Source organism: Somniosus microcephalus, chromosome 9 (genome assembly GCF_052327205.1).
Source record: "Somniosus microcephalus isolate GS21.2 chromosome 9, FLI_Smic_1.0, whole genome shotgun sequence".
Taxonomy (NCBI): Eukaryota; Metazoa; Chordata; class Chondrichthyes; order Squaliformes; family Somniosidae; genus Somniosus; species Somniosus microcephalus.
Window position 1 is genome coordinate 91,079,492 of NC_140995.1, and position 21,152 is coordinate 91,100,643.

A 21,152-nucleotide genomic window follows, 5' to 3' on the forward strand; every position below is an offset into this window, starting at 1 on the left:
CGCAGGAGTCTCATTTCAATGTTCAAATGAAGGATGCGCACATTTCAGGCAGCCAACCTTGATCTCTTTTTTTATAAAAAGGCCACGCTGAATTTAGCAGTGGCCCAGGCATATGCACAAATTAAGTGGTTTTTTTCCCCACTGCTAAATGTCATTGCTGTGTCTGTTTTATGCTCATAATAAAATGAGTGCAACCATGTTAAATGTAGACCACAATGTTCCTGTACTGGGTCAGTGAGAAAATGCATTGTCTGATGTGGTACTGAGTCATTTGAGCTGAAAATCCTAAATTCAACCCCTGATATATGCTGAGTCAGCCTCGGTGCCCCTAAGGCTAGGGTAGGTGATAAAAATCAGCAAAGGATCCCTGCTTCTGATCACTATCCGCCTCTATTGAAAAATGCACATTGGAAATGGCAGAAAGGGAGTTACAAGTGGCCTGTGTCTCTGGGCTTGGATTTGATGTCTCCTGCAGTCAAATAAGTACACACATGGTGATTCCACATTCTAGCACTCCCAATGGGGAGCAGCACATATTGGGAAATTACAATGGTGCAGCCATTTTAAATGGATGGAAAAGCATAGGCTATGTGGTCACGATTTCCCAATATACGGTCCCTGAAAGTTTTGCTCCCTGCCTCGAGCACAGAATCAACCCTATGAAGAATGGCCCCTCAGAGAAGGTACCAGAGGACACCAGACACCTGTAGAAATGTATCCCAGCAAGAGTCAATACCTTTAGTCTTGGAGGAAAAAAAGAAAAACTGGGGTGATTGAAACAAAAAATGCAGTACTAGACGAGAACTACCATTCATTTGAGTTTTACTGCATGACTGAGGTAAAGAGCAAGTGCAGCCCAATTGAGTAGCTCATTGTTATCTGTATTTTGGTATAGAGATTATGTTAAGCAGCTCTATTTTTAAAAAAGTGAGGTTTATCAATTTGAGTAAACTCTTATCTCCCTTCATCCAGAATATACAAAGTGTTCAACATGGAGCAACGCAGTAGCTCCAATAAACTGTACCATGGAGTTTCAGGATCAAGATTGTACCTATTATATTCCACATGGGGAAATTCATCCCCATTGTTTCCTCCCAATATGAGTGGGGGAAAATATCTACCAATTAGAGTCCTACAACATACTTGAAGCAGGATTGAGAAAGAAAACATGCATTTAGAAAATAGTGCCTTATATCATGTCTCAAACCACCTCACATACAATTGCTTTGAAGTGAAGTGACTGCATAGACAAACAAGTCAACTTTACACACAGCAAGATCTCACAAACAGTAATTATTTGGCATGATTTAGGCATAGGTTCGTAAGGACACATTGAATTAGCATGCAAGGGATGCATTCTCATGTATATCAAATTCTGCTTTCATTTTTGATTCACCCAGTTAGCTTTACTATTATTACAGCACTAAACATTTTTCTTCTAAAATGTTAAGTCTTTTCAGAGGCTGACAAACCTGTTGTGTATTTCTAGCATTTTTAGTTTTCCAGAATTTCAGCATGTTTTCTACCAAGCATACCATATTATGTTCATTACTTTTCACTGAGGCTCAGTTTATAAAGAAAAATATTATTCCTTTTAAAACAGGACTGTTGTTTATTTGGTGACAGGAATCAAAAGTTAAGAAAATGCAGCCAAGAAAATGGTTATTAAACAAAAGATACTTTTAACATTTGAGTAGGTATGTTTAAAGAAACTGTATTAAAGGAGGTACTTCACCAACAAACCAAAATTTTCTAAATGCCCGTTTCCTCCTTTGAGAGAGCAGGAGTTCAAATAGCAGGAAAGTCTCAGTTCTCATGTGGCACAGACAATAGTGAAATAAATCCAAAGAATGGCAATGTAGCATATATGGAAATAAAGAAATGGCTAAGCAATATTCTAGATAATTTAATGCCAACACAACAGCTGCCACATTGAAAAAAAAAACATGGTTACTCCTGTTATTCATGGTCTTTTGTTCAGCAATTCATGAATGGGAGTCATAGAATAGATGTACGTTTGTATTTTTCAAAATGTGTGGGAGAAGTAAAACACTGCCCGATACAGGAGATATTACACAAATGAAATAGGCCAGTTTAAATATTTTCCACACTAATATTGAACAAAGCATCTAGAAAGGTCTAGCAATAGCATCTATATATAAAAATCGATATTTAAGGGGTGGGGGGAGTGAATTTTTGTAGGGGTTACAATTGACCGTCACAACTTTGGCAGAACAGCCACAGAAACTCCAGAAAAGTCACAAACACCTTGTCGTTTTTCCGTAGCTGTTCTACTTAAGTCACTGCAGATGATTGGGAGAACCCCGTGGAAAATCATCCCCACTATATCTAATTGGAATTGAAAATACTTTCTGCCTTTCTTGTGCTGAAGGATGTGATTGATTAGGGCAGCACCAGCCACCTTCTGGTGATTTGAGACTAGACAGCCTATTCAATCATGAAGGGCATCGCAAATGATTCAACACAGTCCTCGCTCCATACGTGCACTTTCCAACAACAGAAGAGCAGGAGCCCTCACCAATGCCTGTCCTCTCTTCCTAACACAGGGACACCAGTGGCAACAGTCACACCCCCAACTGCTGCCCAAACCCACATGCACAAACACAGCACAGACCAAGTTAAGCTGGCAGCTTTGTACAGCCTTTATGAATGGGCCATCAAGGAAAATCCTGAGTGTTTGTTCATCATTTTACAGGATGTTTGTGTAAACTTTAGCAATATAATTAGTTTCCTCACTGCTACCGATTTTAAATCTTAAAAAAAAAAATGTTTGTTGCATGTTATTTAAACCATATCTTTTGACAGTCATCAGTCAAGTTCCTGTATTTGGAGCACATGAACTATACAGGCAAATGTTTATCAACATGTTTCAATTTGCCAATGAACTAGGAGTGGCAAGATTAAAAGTAATCGCAATACAAACTAGGCTGAGCGCATACATTTACATAAATGTAAATCATATCAACGTAGCGTTCATGGTGAACATGGTTGGCATTAGGACCCAAAGGAGTGCAGCAAGTCTGCAGAAAACTGACCGCACCCATTCCTTCAAAGACTGACTCAGTTAACAAAAAGAGGATGACTATAATTTTGGGTAGGAGTGTAAAAAAACCCACTTTTTTTTTGTATGCACCAAAGTAAATCAGCTCCATGACAGCCAAGAATGAGCCACTCCACCCCCTTTCTCCATGTGTTTGCACGCTCCATCAACGTGAAAATTAAAATCCAAGAAAACCGCGCAGACTCAGTCACCCGGTGTAAAGGCTCTTTCAAAACCTGGAGTTTTTTTTTAAACGGTCAGAAAAGAAAAAACCAAACAAAAAAGGGTCAGATTTGATTATATTTAATACCTTTCGTGAAAACGGGTTTACACAGCTTATAATTAAGTACATAATCGTGTAAACAAACGTACGTCTTGGCTTCAGTTCCAAGCTTCGCCATTTTCTTGTTGGGTTTTAAAACTGAGACAATGACCAACCTCAGTATCACTTGGAGACGTATCAAAAATATTAACACATTTTAAGCCTCTTTTAAAGATCAGAGTACAGATTTTCAGACAAAAAAAAAAAAAAATCAGCACACTGAAAATGTACTTTTCCAATTCCTCTTGCTGACCCAAACCACATTTCTGTGTCCCAAAAGTTTGTCTAGTGCTGCCATAACAAGGTTTGCCTAAAGGCATGTCTAACGATTGGCGATAATCACTCTCAGATGGAGCAGTCAGTCACTCGTGTGTCGGGGAGGGGGGGGAACAGTTCGAGATGCGGTGGCCACGAGTGTGTCCGAGCGGTAAGTGCCTAACGTGCTCTTGCAGTAGACTGCGACTTTGCCGGGTGATCCAGCTCACATCAACCCCGAAACCCTTCACAAGCCATCGTCCCATTCCGCTTCTTGCCATCCGCGCACCAGATACAATTAGAAGCAAATTGAGGGGAGGGGGGGAAACAAAACAAAGTCCTGATCGCTTCTCACAGTTGAGAAGAAAAATGTTCAATTTTTCAACAAAAAAAACCCAGAAACATGGATAGTCCCTTATAAACCAGTCCCGTCTGCCGAATCATAGTCTGCACAAACCCCCTCGGGTTCACTACTCCAGTCCCGTCCGCAGTGAATGTGATGCGATGTGAAAAGCTTATCTTCCTTTAAATTAAAAATGTTAAAAACTCTAGGTGATCGACCGGTCAAAAAAGCCCCCCCTCCCCTTTCAGTGATCCCCATTTTTCCCCCCCCTTTTAAAGAAAAATTGTTCGCTTCTTCGTCAAATAAGAGATCAGCTTTGATAATAAATAGATGAGCGGCATCATAAGACGGAGCAACAGTTGGCGCAGCCTTTGCTGGGCCGGGGTCTCTTCTGCAGGGCTGCCCGGGTGGCCGTCTCGAAGACCTCCCGCACCCCTTCCTTGGTCTTGGCCGAGCACTCCAGATAATCGTAGGCTCCGATGCGGACGGCCATCGCCCGGCCGTCCTCGGTCTTCACCGGCTCCTGCTTCATGCGAGCCAGCTCGTTCCTGACGTTCTCGTCGTTCCGCAGGTCCTTCTTGTTGGCCACCAGGATGATGGGCACGTTGGGGCAGAAGTGCTTGACCTCGGGCACCCACTTCTCGGGGATGTTCTCCAGCGAGTCCGGGCTGTCCACCGAGAAGCACATCAGGATGACATCCGTGTCCGGGTACGAGAGGGGCCGCAGGCGGTCGTAATCCTCCTGCCCCGCCGTGTCCCACAGCGCCAGCTCCACCTGCTTACCGTCCACCTCGATGTCGGCCACGTAGTTCTCAAACACGGTGGGCACATAGACTTCGGGGAACTCGTCCTTGCTGAAGACGATCAGCAGACACGTCTTCCCGCAGGCACCGTCGCCCACCACCACCAACTTTTTCCTGATAGCAGCCATGAGTCTGGTTAAACTTCCTCTTTTTATTTTCAGCTGAAAAAATAGGCTTACTATTTGTGCACAAGATAAGTTAAAGCACAAAAAAAAAGCAGCGAGTCTGAATCTACATCCGCCTTTCGCACTTAGTGTATGGATTGAATCCGCCTCCTTCGCTTTTTAAAGCGGCAGCGCTTGCTCCTAAATATAGCCGTCCAATGGGAGGCTCCTGGTTGAGCTCATCGGCTGCAGCCGCTCGGTGATTGGAGCCGTGCTGATGGAAAGTGCAAGAGGTTAGTCAGCTCCCAGACTGGAAGAGGCAGCAAGAAAGTTCAGTTAAAGCACCCCTCCCCAGTGGAGAGATGTTTACTTTTAAATAAATAATCCAAACTGCACTTTTACATTCAGATAGGCGGTTGTTATTAAAAAAGATTCTGACCTGCCCATGTTTGCTTTTCTGTTTCGACGTTGTATTTTGCAAACGACGTCAAGTCAAGTAGCTGTAAATTATGCCCAAAGTTGCCAGTGTTGAGGAAGCGATATGAATGTCATCATTTAGATGGGCCAGTGGGGGTGTCAGCAGTTTACACTGGATGGCAGCAATTATTCTTCAAACACTGGCTACAACTACAGCCTAAACTAAAATAATTTCTGGCTACTTATGCCAGAAAGGATCTATGATGATTTGAATATCCTTCAGTACCCATTAGTCGCGTGTTTGTATCTGATGGTCGATAACAGGAGTGGCATGTTGTCAATAGTGATGCATATTCAATCAATACATTAGGCATATGGAACTGTCATGTATATTTTTCAGAGTAAACTGCATTAAAATAGTATGCCAAAATAAGTGAGGTTCACTCAGGTGAACTTGAAATGTTATGATAGCAAAATACTGTGGATGCTGGAAATCCGAAATAACAACAGAAAACGCTGGAAAAACTCAGCAGGCCAGGCAACATCCGTGGAGAGAGAAACAGAGTTAACGTTTCAGGTCGAAACCTTTCTTCAGAACTGAGAAAAAAGCAGAAAATGAAACAGATTAAAAAGCAAGCTAGGGGGCTGGGAAATGGGGGAGGGGATGAAAGAACAAAAGGGAAGTTCTGTGAGAGGTGAAGAGACATTAAGAGATATTCAAGGCGAGACGAGATGGTAATAGGACAGGTAAAAAGACAAAGGATGGCTCTAGATGAAGTGTGAAATGCGCTGGCAGAATGAAAGACAGCTGCCATGTGGGAGAGAAAAAAAAGGAAAAGGCACAAACCAAAAGTGTGGATAAAAAATATATAAAAATATAATGGGGCCGAGGTTATGATATGAAATTGTTGAACTCGATATTGAGTCCGGAAGGCTGTAAAGTGCCTAATCGGAAGATGAGGTGCTGTTCCTCGAGCTTACGCTGAGCTTCTGTGGAACAATGCAAGAGGCCGCAGACGGTGAGGTCTGAGTGGGAATGAAGCGGTGAATTGAAATGACAGGCGACGGAAGCTCGGGGTCACCCTTACGGACTGAACGGAGGTGTTCCGCAAAGCGGTCACCCAATCTGCATTTGGTCTCCCCAATGTAGAGGAGACCACATCGTGAGCAGCGAATACAATATACTAGGTTGCAAGAAGTACAAGTAAATCGCTGTTTCACCTGGAAGGGGTGTTTGGGGCCCTGGACAATGGGAAGGGGGGAGGTATAGGGGCAGGTGTTGCATCTCCTGCGTTTGCACGGGAAGGTGCTGGGCGAAGGGGAAGGGGTGCTGGGGGTGATAGAGGAGTGGACTAGGGTGTCTCGGAGGGAGTGGTCCCTACAGAATGCTGAAAGGGGAGGGGAGGGGAAGATGCGTTTGGTGGTGGGATCATGTTGGAGGTGGCGGAAATGGCGGAGGATGATCCATTGAATGTGGAGGCTGGTGGGGTGAAAGGTGAGGATGAGGGGAACCCTATCGTGGTTCCGGGCGGGAGGGGCAGGGGTGAGGGCAGAAGTGCGGGAGATAGAACGGACACGATCGAGGGCCGTGTCAACCACAGTAGAGGGGAATCCTCGGTTGAGGAAAAAGGAAGACATGTCGGAAGCACTGGTATGGAAGGTGGTATCGTCGGAGCAGATGTGGCGGAGATGGAGAAACTGGGAGAATGGAATAGAGTCCTTACAGGAGGCGGGGTGGGAGGAAGTGTAGTCCAGGTAGCTGTGGGGGTCAGTGGGCTTGTAGTGAATGTTGGTCAATAACCTATTCCCAGAGATGGAGACAGAGAAATCGAGGAAGGGAAGGGAAGAGTCGGAGATGGACCATGTGAAGATGAGGGAAGGGTGGAAATTGGAGGCAAAGTGAATGAAATTGTCTAGTTCAGGGTGAGAGCAGGAAACGGCACCGATACATTCATCAATGTACCGGAAAAAGAGGTGAGGGAGAGGAAATGTATCCCAGGCTGCTGTGTGAGGCAAAGGAGGAGATTGCGGGGGCTCTAACACATATATTCAGGATCTCTCTGGCCACAGGGGATGTGCCAGAGGACTGGAGAACCGCTAATGTAGTACCATTATTCAAGAAGGGTAGTAGGGAAAAACCGGGGAACTACAGGCCAGTGAGCCTAACATCAGTGGTAGGAAAATTATTGGAAAAAATCCTGAGGGACAAAATTTGTCTCCACTTGGAGAGGCAAGGATTAATCAGGGATAGTCAACATGGCTTTGTCAAGGGAAGATCATGTCTGACTAATTTGATTGAATTTTTTGAGGGGGTGACTAGGTGTGTGGATGAGGGTAACGCAGTGGATGTGGTATACATGGATTTCAGTAAGGCCTTCGATAAAGTCCCGCACAGGAGACTGGTCAAGAAGGTAAGAGCCCATGGAATCCAGGGTGCCTTGGCACATTGGATACAAAACTGGCTTAGTGGCAGAAGGCAGAGGGTGATGGTCGAAGGTTGTTTTTGTGACTGGAAGCCTGTGGCCAGTGGGGTACCACAGGGATCGGTGCTGGGTCCCTTGCTGTTTGTGGTCTACATTAATGACTTGGATATGAATGTAAAGGGTATGATCAGTAAGTTCGCGGATGATACAAAAATTGGTAGGGTGGTGAATAGCGAGGAGGGTAGCCTCAGTCTGCAGGACGATATAGATGGGTTGGTCAGATGGGCGGAACAGTGGCAAATGGAATTTAACCCGGAAAAGTGCGAGGTGATGCACTTTGGGGGGACTAACAAGGCAAAGGAATACACAATGAATGGAAAGACCCTAGTCAAGACGGAGGGTCAGAGGGATCTGGGTGTGCAAGTACACAGATCCCTGAAGGCGGCGGAACAGGTGGATAAGGTGGTAAAAAAGGCATATGGGATACTTGCCTTCATTAGCCGAGGCATTGAATATAAGAGCAAGGAGGTTATGATGGAGCTGTATAAAACACTGGTTAGGCCACAGCTGGAATATTGTGTGCAGTTCTGGTCGCCACACTACAGGAAGGATGTGATCGCGTTAGAGAGGGTGCAGAGGAGGTTCACCAGGATGTTACCAGGGCTGGAGCGCTTCAGCTATGAAGAGAGACTGGGCAGGTTGGGTTTGTTTTCCTTGGAGCTGAGGAGGCTGAGGGGGGACATGATTGAGGTGTACAAAATTATGAGGGGCATAGATAGGATGGATGCTGAGGAGCTTTTTCCCTTAGTAGAGGGGTCAATAACTAGGGGGCATAGATTCAAGGTAAAGGGCGGGAGGTTTAGAGGGGATTTGAGAAAGAACTTTTTCACCCAGAGGGTGGTTGGAGTCTGGAACTCACTGCCTGAAAGGGTTGTGGAGGCAGAAACCCTCACAACATTTAAGAAGCATTTGGATGTGCACTTGAAATGCCATAGCATACAAGGCTACGGGCCAAATGCTGGAATATGGGATTAGATTAGACAGGGCTTGATGGCCGGCGCGGACACGATGGGCCGAAGGGCCTCTATCCGTGCTGTATTACTCTATGACTCTATGACTCTATGACTCTATGACCCAAGTAGGACTGGAACAAAGAGTGTTCCCCATATCCCACGAAAAGGCAGGCATAGCTAGGACATATGCGGGTACCCATAGCAACACCTTTAATTTGGAGGAAATGAGTGGAGTCAAAGGAGAAGTTGTTCAATGTGAGAACAAGTTCAGCCAGCCGGAGGAGGGTGGTGGTGGATGGGGACTGGTTGGGCCTTTGTTCAAGGAAGAAGCGGAGTGCCCTCAGGCCATCCTGGTGGGGGATGGAGGTGTAGAGGGATTGTACGTCCATGGTGAAAAGGAGGCGGTTGGGGCCAGGAAACTGGAAACTGTTAAAGTGGTGGAGGGCGTCAGAAGAGTCGCGGATGTAGGTGGGAAGAGACTGGACAAGGGGAGAAAAGATAGAGTCGAGATAGGAAGAGATAAGTTCCGTGGGGAGAGAATGTTACTGTTATGTAATCAATGGGCAAATTTAAAACAGTAACTGAGGGTAATTATTATTAAATGTCAGTAAATGAAAAGGTTGGAAATGTGGTCTCAACTTCCCACCCCATTTCAGCTCCATGCCCCAAGTGGTAGTTATTTTCCCTGAATGGAGCATTCACTACAGTATATAGTTGTATTATGTGTTAACAATTTAGTAGGAGTGTTGACTGGATTCAGTCATTGCATGCCCAAATCATCTGGTTTTCAATTAAATAAGTTCATTTTTGGTAATATTTGTCTTCCCAATTAAATTAGTACTCATATTTTTAATTACAATTCCCCTCCCTTATTAGCCTTGGGCACCCACAGACCTCATCTGCCTAGGGCTAACTGTGGATACAAGCCATGGTAAAATACAGGAAATGGTTGGTGTTTATCCCAAGATATAAGTAAAATTGGAGATGGAGCCAGGATCTTGGAAAGAGGGACAAGAGACCAATGTTCAGATGGTTAAATATTAAATTCTGATTTATAAGGTTAAGTGTGTGTTTGTTTTGGAAAGGCAGTGGATTGCCCTCGCTTGACTGTCTCCAAGGATTCCAATGTAAGAGAATTTCAAAACACAGTCAGCTTTCTGGTGATATCATATGATTCACGTCATCTGTTTGATATGGTCTTGGTCAGACTATTTTGTTGGTCAGATTTGTTTTGAGAAATGAATAATTAAAGTGGCACTGGCTTAAAACCAAAACATATTTCTCAACAAATATCTCCTAAAATCAACTTTTAGTTTTCAAAATGCAGTACTTTAAAAAAATGCACATTTATTTCTGATTCGGTTGTCTGTAATAGGAGCCTGTTACTGCTTTTCAGCAGTTTATTCTGATTAATAGGACAGTCAAATCTTCATTCGCACAGCTTTTAGGTCAAGGGCAGGCTGTATAGGGGATATTTTCTTCATGAGAAAGTGCTTGGTAAACCTTACTTTGTCACAAGACACAATGACAAAAGTCATATCAAAATGTACCAGTTGTGCGTGATAGTAAGAGAAAATGTTACATGACTTTTCTGTGCGTCTCTCAACACAAACACTTGCCAAACATTTTTTTTAAATGAAGATGCAACTCCATTAAGCAATACACTTTTTAAGGCTTTGTGCTTTTAAACACGCACAAGTGAGCAAATATAGCCCTTTCCTTACATGGTGAAAGGAAGTGTAGCATTCACATTAGCACTTGTCAAACAGTTAAATCGTCACAGAAAAGAACAACACAACATTCATCCACTGGAAACCATTTATGTCGATCTGCTGATTGGGAAAAAAACCTTTAGTACAAGATGCATTGAATGTAACAAGTAGGCTGACCTGATCCTTTCTCTCACCACTATAATCAAAGCAAAGCTACAACAGGTGTTTAATCAGTGCACTGTCAGTTTGTTTCTCACATACAAACTTTCACAGCCTCTCTGTTTAAAAGAAAATATTCAATTTAATTTTATCTCAATAAAACTCTTGAAAATTGTCCTCTTGTTTTTCAAAATTATTTGAAGAAAAGCTACTGAGCAAAAAGTGCAAGAACCTCAGGGAAAATATTTTACAACTGGCTGAAGGGTATGGGTGTATCCTGGGAAATTAGGTACCTTGCACAATCCAAATTCAGCTCACAGAATCACAGCTCTGGGCAAGAATATCAAGTCCAACTTTTGGAGGAGGTTGTTAAGAGAGAGAGTTAAAACTTTAATGAAGGCATTAAAAGACAATTCAATAGATAAAAGTAATCATGTTATTGTGAAATATGTCATTTTTTGCATTTAAATTTTTTTTGTTTAGACCATTATTTTGGATATTATAATTTCAATCACTGAGAAAAAACTGACGATTAAAAATCATCAGAAAACATTTTATTGGCCTGGTTATGTAAAGACAGTGAAGAGTTTACATAGTCAAAACCAATTAAAAATATGGATATAGGAATTTATAGTGGAAACAAGTTGCCAGAAAAAGTGTACAAAAATGTGACAATGGGGAGCAAAGTTCCACAGACAGGAAATGCACACCAACAAGATTTGAAATATATGTATAGAATGTTATTTGCATGTAACATTTAGCAAAGTTAAAGCACAGTCTCTGCAATATGAGCCACATGGTGTAATAGTACTCCAGCATGTGTAACATATGTTTAAGTTACTTGATACAGTGATATGTGTTTGTTGTCCAGGAACTTGCTATTAAAATTCCCTTTGTGTCATTGTACACTACAGCCAGTGTAAAGCAAAAGTGTTCTGAGACTACCTCCTTAAGCTTGTGTTATGCAAGACTGAAATCACTTTGCATCAACACAATCTATTGAGTATAACTGGCCAATAACTATAGTCATGTAACTCTCTGTACAAAGTGGTAGTCAATCTGTCTTATTTTGACAGGAGCTCTTTTCTTAAATCATGTGACAGAACTTCTGTTTTTGCCATAGCTTTGCATCTTAACATAAGCACTAATTTTATGACAAGTGAAACCAGTAGAATTCTTCCTGCCTCTAATGTAGCAAATAAACCTACTTAGGACTGCTGCTAGAAAGACTTGAAGCTGGGTTAGAGCGCCACCCACAGATAAAAAGTGGTATAAACCAATTAATAGGTTTAGGATTGGCTTATATATTTCTAATAATAATAAAACTGTCATCATCAATGGGGTCAGAGTGGAATGGGCAATCAAGGGCTGGGAAATTGGGAGAATGGCTGTTACCAGATTTTTCATTGATTGTGTGTCATGCCTTATCTTCTGGACATTCAAAAGTGCTCTTGTAAAAATAACTCCATTTATATGAAAATCAACAGCAGCGATATGGAAATTAGCACAGGTGCGATTCCCTGATTTTCTCAGGGGCGAATGTGCAGTGAGCTTAAATCACCCATATACAATGGCTGATCCGAGTCAGACACGTTCTTGGCTGATGAAGTCTGAGTTTAAAGGGAGATCTGGAGCATATAAGAAAGAAGACTTTAACAGTAAATGATGCACACATCCTGTGGAGACGTTGCCCTGCGATCACAACAGGGCAACCGTCATTTGCTACATTTCTTTCAGAATATCTCCAAAGCACTAACTGAAAATTAAGCTGATCTGCGTCACTGGATTTTGAATTTTCTGCTCTAAAACAATGAAGCAGCCGCTTTAAATAGTAGATGCAGCCTTTAAGAGCTGCAGCTGCACACTATTTCCTGCCTCCTCCTACTGACAAGAGAGCTCCCACCACAGGACCAATCTGGGCTGGGAGTTTACACTGGCTACACAATGAGGTTGACCTTAGAAACCCACAAGATTGGTCTTGCATGATATCAGTAAGCCTGGGGAAAATCAGCTCTGAAGCATTTACATTAGATCTGGTACCAACAATTCATTTCAAACAGTAGTTAATAACAGATATAGTTAATGAAATAATACTAGTTAAAAAAGCCAAAGCCCAAAGAAATGCTGTTACACCTGGCAACTTGCAGTTCTGAAGATGTTGCTGAAACCTCTTTAATAGCAAAGTGAAATCTTGTCTAAAGGTACAGTTACTTTTTCAGATTCTTCTGGCAATTCTTACTAACTTCATTTGCACTGTAAAGGTAGGACTGGCACTAACATCGCTGTCATCCTTTTTCTTTATTTTGGGTAATTTATACAATGATTTTATTTCGTTAACATAATAAACATTTCACTAACAACAAATATACCTGCTCATTAGCAATGTATTAAAATGTTATTCAAAAAAGGTAAACATTTTATTCATTTAACAAAATGATTGTTACTCTTTATAGTGTAGAATGCTACAATGCAGGCTGCTCCCAAACCTGTATATTCTGAATCTTGAGTTGGCCATTAGGAGGAGACACATAGTGCAGGGATAGAAGAAACAATAGATGGAGAATTACACTCTGGACTGCTTCCATGAACTGCCTTGAATGGTGCCAGGGGGAGGGATTCAAGTTCCTGGGACATTGGAACCGGTTCTGGGGGAGGTGGGACCAGTTCAAACTGGACGGTTTGCACCTGGGCAGGGCCAGGACCGATGTCCTAGGGGGAGTGTTTGCTAGTGCTCTAGGGGAGGGTTTAAACTAAAATGGCAGGGAGTTGGGAACCTGAGCAGGGAGACAGAGGAAAGGGAAACAAGGATAAAAGCAAAAGATAGGAAGGAGAAAAACAAAAGTGACAGTCAGAGAAATCAACGGTTTAAATCAAACATGGCCACAGTAAATAATAATTCGAATAGGTCTAAGAGCGTTAAAAAAACAAGCCTGAAGGCTTTGTGTCTTAATGCGAGGAGCATTTGTAATAAGGTGGATGAATTGGCTGCGCAAATAGAAGTAAACAAATACGATTTGGTTGGGATTACGGAAACGTGGCTCAAGGAAGGCCAGGACTGGGAACTCAACATCCAGGGGTATTCGATATTCAGGAAAGATAGGCAAAAAGGAAAGGGAGGTGGGGTAGCATTACTGGTTAAAGAAGGGATTAACACAATTGTAATGAAGGATATTAGCTCTGATGAGGTGGAATCTGTATGGGTAGAATTGAGAAATACTAAGGGGAAAAAAACGTTAGTGGGAGTGGTTTATACACCTCCAAACAGTAAGGCAGAGGTTGGGGATGGCATTAAAAGAGAAATTAAAGAAGCGTGCAATAAGGGCACAGCAGTCATCATGGGTGACTTTAATCTACATATAGATTGGGCCAACCAAATGAGTAACAATACTGTGGAGGAGGAATTCCTGGAGTGTTTACGGGATGGTTTCCTGGACCAATATGTCGAGGAACCAACCAGAGATCAGGCCATCTTAGACTGGGTATTATGTAACGAGAAAGGATTAATTAGCAATCTTGTTGTAAGAGGCCCCTTGGGTCGGAGCGATCATAATATGATCGAATTCTTCATTAAGATGGAGAATGAAATAGTTGACTCGGAGACTAGGGTCCTCAATTTAAATAAAGGAAACTATGATGGCCTGAGGACCGAGTTGGGTAGGATTGATTGGGGAATGGCACTCAAAGGGTTGATGGTGGATAGGCAATGGCAAACATTCAAAGACCGAATGGATGAACTACAGAATTAGTTCATCCCAGTTTGGCATAAAAATAAAACAAAAAAGGTGACCCAACCGTGGCTAACAAGGGAAATTAGGGATAGCATAAGGTCCAAGGAGAGGGCATATAAATTGGCCAGAAAAAGCAATAATCCTGAGGATTGGGAGCAGTTTAGGATTCAACAAAGGAGGACAAAGGGATTAATTAAGAAAGGGAAAATAGAATATGAGAGTAAGCTTGCAGAGAACATAAAGACTGACTGTAAAAGCTTTTATAGATATGTGAAGAGAAAAAGATTGGTGAAGTCAAGCGTAGGTCCCTTGCAGTCAGAATCGGGGGAATTTATAATGGGGAACAAAGAAATGGCAATCCAACTAAATACATATTTTGGTTCTGTCTTCACAAAGGAGGACACAAATAACCTCCCAGAGATGCCGGCGAACATAGGGTCTGATGAAAGGGTGGAACTGAAAGAAATCAGTATTTGTAGGGAAATGGTGTTAGGAAAATTGATGGGACTGAAGGCCGATAAATCCCCAGGGCCTGATAATCTACATCCCAGGGTACTTAAGGAAGTGGCCCTAGAAATAGTAGATGCATTGCTGGTCATCTTCCAGAACTCGATAGACTCTGGAAAGGTACCCATGGATTGGCGGGTAGCGAATGTTACTCCACTATTCAAAAAAGGTGGTAGAGAAAAGGAGGGGAATTATAGACCGGTAAGCTTGACATCGGTAGTGGGGAAAATGCTAGAGTCCATTATAAAAGATGTAATAGCAGAGCACTTGGAAAGCAGTGACTGGATCGGACAAAGTCAACATGGATTTACAAAAGGTAAATCATGCTTGACTAATCTACTGGAATTTTTTGAGAATGTAACTGGTAAAATAGATAAGGGAGAACCAGTGGATGCGGTGTATTTGGACTTTCAGAAGGCTTTCGATAAGGTCCCGCATAGAAGATTAGCGTGCAAAATTAAGGCACATGGGATTGGGGGCAAGGTATTGACTTGGATAGAAACATAGAAACATAGAAACATAGAGATAGGAACAGGAGTAGGCCATTCGGCCCTTCGAGCCTGCTCCGCCATTCAATTGGTTGGCGGACAGAAAGCAAAGAGTTGGAATAAACGGGTCGTTTTCCGAGTGGCAGGCAGTGACTAGTGGGGTACCACAAGGATCGGTCCTAGGACCCCAGCTGTTCACAATATAAATGATCTGGACAAGGGAATTGGATGTAATATCTCCAAATTTGCAGACAACACAAAGCTGGGGGGGGAGGGTATGCTGTGAGGAGGATGTCGTGAAACTCCAGCACGATTTGGACAAGTTGGGTGATTGGGCAGAAACATGGCAAATGCACTATAATGTGGATAAATGTGAGGTTATCCACTTTGGTGGCAAAAACAGGAAGGCAGATTATTATTTGAATGGTAATAGATTGGGAGAAGGGGAAGTGCAAAGAGACCTGGGTGTTCTTGTACACCAGTCGCTGAAGGTAAGCATGCAGGTGCAGCAGGCGGTTAAGAAGGCAAATGGTATGTTGGCCTTCGTAGCAAGAGGGTTCGAGTACAAGAACAAGGATGTCTTGCTGCAGTTGTACAGGGCCTTGGTGAGACCACACCTTGAGTATTGTGTGCAGTTTTGGTCGCCTTACCTGAGGAAGGACGTTCTTGCCATGGAAGGAGTGCAGCGAAGATTCACCAGGCTGATACCTGGGATGGCAGGAATGACGTATGAGGAGAGATTGTGTCGATTGGGCCTATACTCACTGGAGTTTAGAAGATTGAGAGGGGATCTCATCGAAACCTATAAAATTCTGTCAGGCCTGGACAGACTAGATGCAGGAAGGATGTTTCTGATGGCCGGGGAGTCCAGAACCAGGGGTCATAGTCTAAGGATAAGGGGTAAGCCATTTAGGACTGAAATGAGGAGGAATTTCTTCACCCAGAGAGTGGTGAACCTGTGGAATTCTCTGCCACAGAGGGCGGTGGAGGCCAGTTCATTAAGTATATTCAAGAAAGAGTTGGATATATTTCTTAAGGCTAAAGGGATCAAGGGATATGGGGAGATGGCAGGGACCGGGTACTGAATTTGGATGATCAGCCATGATCTCATTGAATGGCGGAGCAGGCTCGAAGGGCCGAATGGCCTACTCCTGCTCCTATCTTCTATGTATCTATGAGGTGGGTTGCAGAGTGGTATTTTTAGTGGCCTGGTGTCATCTTGCATGATTGCTTATTGTTAAGGAAGATTTTCTCTGTGCGATATTTGTAGCCTAGTCATAAAATTGTCGTTTGTAAATGCATCACTGATTTTCACTATGAATAGAGCACAGAGCAAATCAACCCTCCTTTTTGATTGTGAAAAGATCCTTAATAATAAAAAAGAAAAAAAATAGTTAGGGTGCTGCAGCATCTTGTCTGTTCTCTCCACAGATGATGCCTGACCAGCAGAGTGTTTCCATTGTTCTGTTTTTGTTTGAGATTTCCAGCATCTGTAGTATTTTGCTTTTTGACTAATTAATCCAGGTTTGCCTGTGTTGGTGCAACATCTAGCAGCAACTGCAGAAGCATAGTGACCTGGGCCATTGAGCCTGTGCATAGTTTGAAGTGAATCAATGGAAAATAAATCAGCAGACCACTCGCAATGAACAAAATAACAAATAAGTATTCAATCTGAGGATTGCCAATGAGTGGCGCCACCACCAGGGAGACTGAAATAATTAGCATGAACACTGGAATAGGCATCGGCACCTAAAAGTGGAGAAAGTTTCCAATGAATGCAAATATAAGACATTGATTTTCTTTTTGTTCTCCTGCCATTTTATTACATTTAGCAACTTTAGCATTTATTTATGGAGGTAGTAACTACTACAATATATTTTTTCTTGTATAATATAATTGTGTACCTCCTTCACAGTCTGTAGGAGGTTCTGACAAACAGACCTCAGTACTCCAACTTGACCTGGATTGACAATTCCGTCCTAATGGCAACAATATCTGCCTCTTCCTGTGCAGCCTCTGTTCCACCATTGCAGTCCCCTCACTCCCCAAGGAAGCTGCTACCTCTAACTCTTATTTTGCTCCCACTAATTGCAACTCTGCGTCTATTGATGGCACTTTCTGCAGCCGCCCACTTCCTTTCTCGCAAGTGGCTGTGCAAGAGATGCACAAAGATCACCACAATCTGGCCTGAGAAAGGAAACCAAACCAGGAAGGGTAAAAGTAAGTTGGTTGAGCGAGACCATGACCCCAAAAATGACAGCTGTAGGGCGAAGATATCTGGGGAGATAGAGGCATAGTAGTCGCAAAAGGAGTGTGTTGAAACTCTGCAGGAGGAGAGTCACCCAGAATATCAAGACAGTGAAACCATAGCAGGCAATGACAATTTAGACATAAGCCACGAATCGCCACTTGAACAGCTCTGTGTGGGCCACCAGCCATTCAGGTCCTACCCTCTGGAATGCCCTTCTTAAACCTCTCCATCTTGCTAACTTTCTCAAAAACCTCCTCAGGACCGATCTCTTCAACCATACGTTTGGTCGTTCCCCCAAATCTGTCAGTGCTCAGTGCTGCTTTCTTCTCTCTGAAGTGCCTTGGGACGATTGTCACATTAAAAGTGCCATACAAATAGAAGTTGTTGTCACTTAATTCTTCACTGTTTTGTCCAAAGAAAATTGGTGTAGTAATAATTAGCTACTTTTATATCCAGACCCTCTAGAACATTCCATCAAAGAATAACAAAAGTAATACAAGAGAGACCTTGGTGTGTAATTGCTACAGTGTGCTTACTCCCATCAGGGGCCACCTTATGTTCAGTTAACAATATGCAAGTACCATACATATCATTCTCCATCCATCCGTGCCTCGCCTCCCCGCCATATCCATTCTATGCATCTTCCTTAGCTGAGAGGATGGTATTCTGGAAGAAGGTTTGTGAAGTCGTCTTTACTTTCCAACCCCATCTCCTAACTTTCTTTCCTCTCAAGTCCTTGAATGTATTGTCGCTTCACAAAGTCGTGCCTGCAACTCCATGTTTGAACCTCTTCAATCTGGTTTCACCCCGCCATAGAACTGAAACTGCCATAATCAAAGTCATAAATTACATCCTCTGTGACTGTGTTGCACTATTCCTCCTCATCCTTCTCTTCCTCTCTGCAGCCTATTACATGGTCGACCACACCATCCTCCTCCAACACTTCTCTTCTGATGTCCAGCTCAGTGGGACTGCCCTCTTTTGGTTCCACTCTAAACTATCCCATTGTCACCAGAATATTTCCAGCAATGGCTTCTCATCCAGACCCAACACTGTTACCTCTGAAGTTCCCAAGGATTTATCCTTGACATACTCCTCTTCCTGATCTACATGCTGCCCCATGGCGACATCAACCGAAGACATGCAGTTCCACATGTATGCTGATAACACCCAGTTCTCTTGCTTCACTATCTCTTTCCGCCCCTCCACTGCTTGTCCGACACCCATACCTGGATGAGTCGCAATTTCCTCCAGTTAAACATTGAGGAGATTGAAGTTATTGTCTTTGGGCCCCACCACAAACTCTGTACCCTTGCCACCAATTCTAGCCCCCTCGCTGCCCACTGTCTCAGGTTAAACAACTGTTTGCAACCTTAGCATTCTATTTGGCCCTGAGCTGATTTTACAACCCCATATGCTCTTCATCACAAAGACTGCCTACTTACATCTCCGTATCATCACCCGTCTCCACAAGTACCTCAGTCTATCTGCTCCCAACACCCTCATCCATGCCTTTGTCACCTCCAAACTTGACTATTCCAATGCTCTCCTGGCTGGCCGCCCATCGTCCACCTTCCATAAACGTCAGCTAATCCAATCATTTACATCCCATATCCTATCCTGCACCCCATATCCTATCCCGCACCAACTCCCGCTAACACATCACTGTGTTCGCTGACCTACATTGGCTCCCAATCCCCCCAACACTTCCAATTCTTGTGTTTAATTCCCTTTATGGCCTTGCCCCTCCCTATTTTTGTAATCTTCTCCAGCCCTACAACCCTCATAGAACTCTGCATTCCTGCAACCCTGGCCTTTTGTGCGTCCCCCACCACTACTGGCCATGACTTCAGGCATGTGGTCTGTAATTCACTCACTAAACCTCTCTGCCTCCCTCCTTTTTTAAGACCCCCTAAAACCCACCTATTTGACCACATTTTTAGTGACCCCTTTTAATATCTCCTTGTTTGCTCAGACTTAATTTTTTTGTCTGATTACAATTCTGTGAAGCACCTGGGGTTATTTTTCTACGCTAAAGTTGCTATATAAATCCAAATTATTGTTACTGGATGCTGAGAGGATGAGGCGGATTGCACTGAAGACTTAAATTTGGACATTTTTTTGTTAATCCAGACTAGCCAATTTATATATATGAAAAATATATTTGGCACATTCTACAATAACAACAACTTGCATTAATATAGCGCTGTTAAAATAGTGAAATGTCCCAAGGTGCTTCACAGGAGCATTATCAAACAAAATTTGACACCGAGCCACATGAGGTAGTAGGACAGGAGGTAGATTTTAAGGAGCGTCTTAAAGAAGGGAAGAGAGAGGTTTAGGGAGGAAATTCCAGAGCTTAGAACTTAGGCAGCTGAAGGCATGGCCACCAATGGTGGAGCGATTAAAGTCAGGGATGCTCAAGAGGCCAGAATTAGAGGAGTGCAGAGATCGCGGAGGGTTGTCGGCTGGAGGAGACTACAGAGATAGGGAGGGGTGAGGCCATGGAGGGATTTGAACAAGGATGAGAATTTTTAAATCAAGGCATTGCTGGACCTGGAGCCAATGTAGGTCAGAGAGTACAGGGGTGATGGGTGAACAGGACTTGGTGCGAGTTAGGATACGGTAATAGAAGAGGACTCCTGATCTTTGATGACCTATTGCATGTTGGTTTTCAATGTCAGTCTAATAGGGAAGGGTGCAGAGAGAATCTGTAATGCTATACATTTGTTGTGCCTGGTGGTACTGGTGAACTGATGGATCTGGCAAGTGGTACTTGAATCTTTATTTGATTCTTGCATTGGAGGAGAAAGTATGGATCTGTTTCCTGAAGTGGTGCAGTGCAAGCTCCCAGCTGTGCCTATGACTCCCAGCAGTTTAAGGAAAGATACCAGCCACTCAGATGTACAACTGCATCTTTAGAATACATTCTACTCCTATTACTACAAAGTCATTTTTTTGCTCAATAAAATTCAAACAATCCATAAGTCTGAATGGAGTAATTTTGATAAAACAGCACAGGAGGCATTCTTTGAACAATTTCATATTGAATTAACAGCTAATTTGAATTTGCCAACTTTGAATGAAGAGGAATAAGAGCACAGTAAATTTAGGACCTCCAAGGCAGAATTCAAAACTGAAACCAAAAGTCAATCAAATTCCTCCCCCCGCCCACCCCCCCCCCCCACCCCCATGCAGCAGGCTTTCTTTTCCTACATCTATGAATTTTGAAATTACTGCAGCTTGAGGTGGTGAAAGAGCAATATATATTTATTTAACAATAATAGTGAATCAATAACCACGAGGTACTGAGTATGTTTCTTTCATAACAAATTGAAAATTATTAAAAGCGGCTATTTGATGTCACAAACAATTGAAACTGCTGTTAGAAATGCTGAACAAACATGCAGGTACTTTCATGAAAGTAATAATATTAAAATAAATCTTACTTTGAAGGGCCGATGAAGATGTGGCTTCTTAATTTTCATGTACACCAATGCAGCAAAGGTTAAACTATAAAAAATCCAAGCTGTAAAACTTTGAAGTAAGAAAAGGACATAGTGAGT

At 42.9% G+C, this 21,152-nt stretch overlaps 2 protein-coding genes across 2 annotated transcripts in view; both read right to left on the reverse strand.

Annotated features, from left to right (window-relative positions):
• Positions 1 to 1,891: 1,891 nt before the first annotated feature.
• On the reverse strand, positions 1,892 to 5,062 carry LOC147112519 (rho-related GTP-binding protein RhoB). Its single transcript, XM_085996834.1, has one exon. The coding sequence runs from the start codon at positions 4,910 to 4,912 to the stop codon at positions 4,322 to 4,324; it is 591 nt and encodes a 196-aa protein (XP_085852960.1). The 5' UTR covers positions 4,913 to 5,062; the 3' UTR covers positions 1,892 to 4,321.
• A 10,798-nt stretch (positions 5,063 to 15,860) lies between these two features.
• LOC147112520 (b(0,+)-type amino acid transporter 1) overlaps positions 15,861 to 21,152 on the reverse strand; it is a 33,794-nt gene continuing 28,502 nt past the window's right edge. Inside the window, exons 5-6 of the mRNA XM_085996836.1 lie at positions 21,036 to 21,123; positions 15,861 to 17,084 (exon numbers count right to left, since the gene is read on the reverse strand). Of these exons, the coding sequence (XP_085852962.1) occupies positions 16,851 to 17,084; positions 21,036 to 21,123 (322 nt within the window). The 3' untranslated portion in view covers positions 15,861 to 16,850. The remainder of the gene's footprint in view (positions 17,085 to 21,035; positions 21,124 to 21,152) is intronic.

Coding starts and splice junctions, on each gene's coding strand:
- LOC147112519 (XM_085996834.1), bottom strand. CDS start 4,912: ATGGCTGCTATCAGGAAAAAGTTGGTGGTGGTGGGCGACGGTGCCTGC.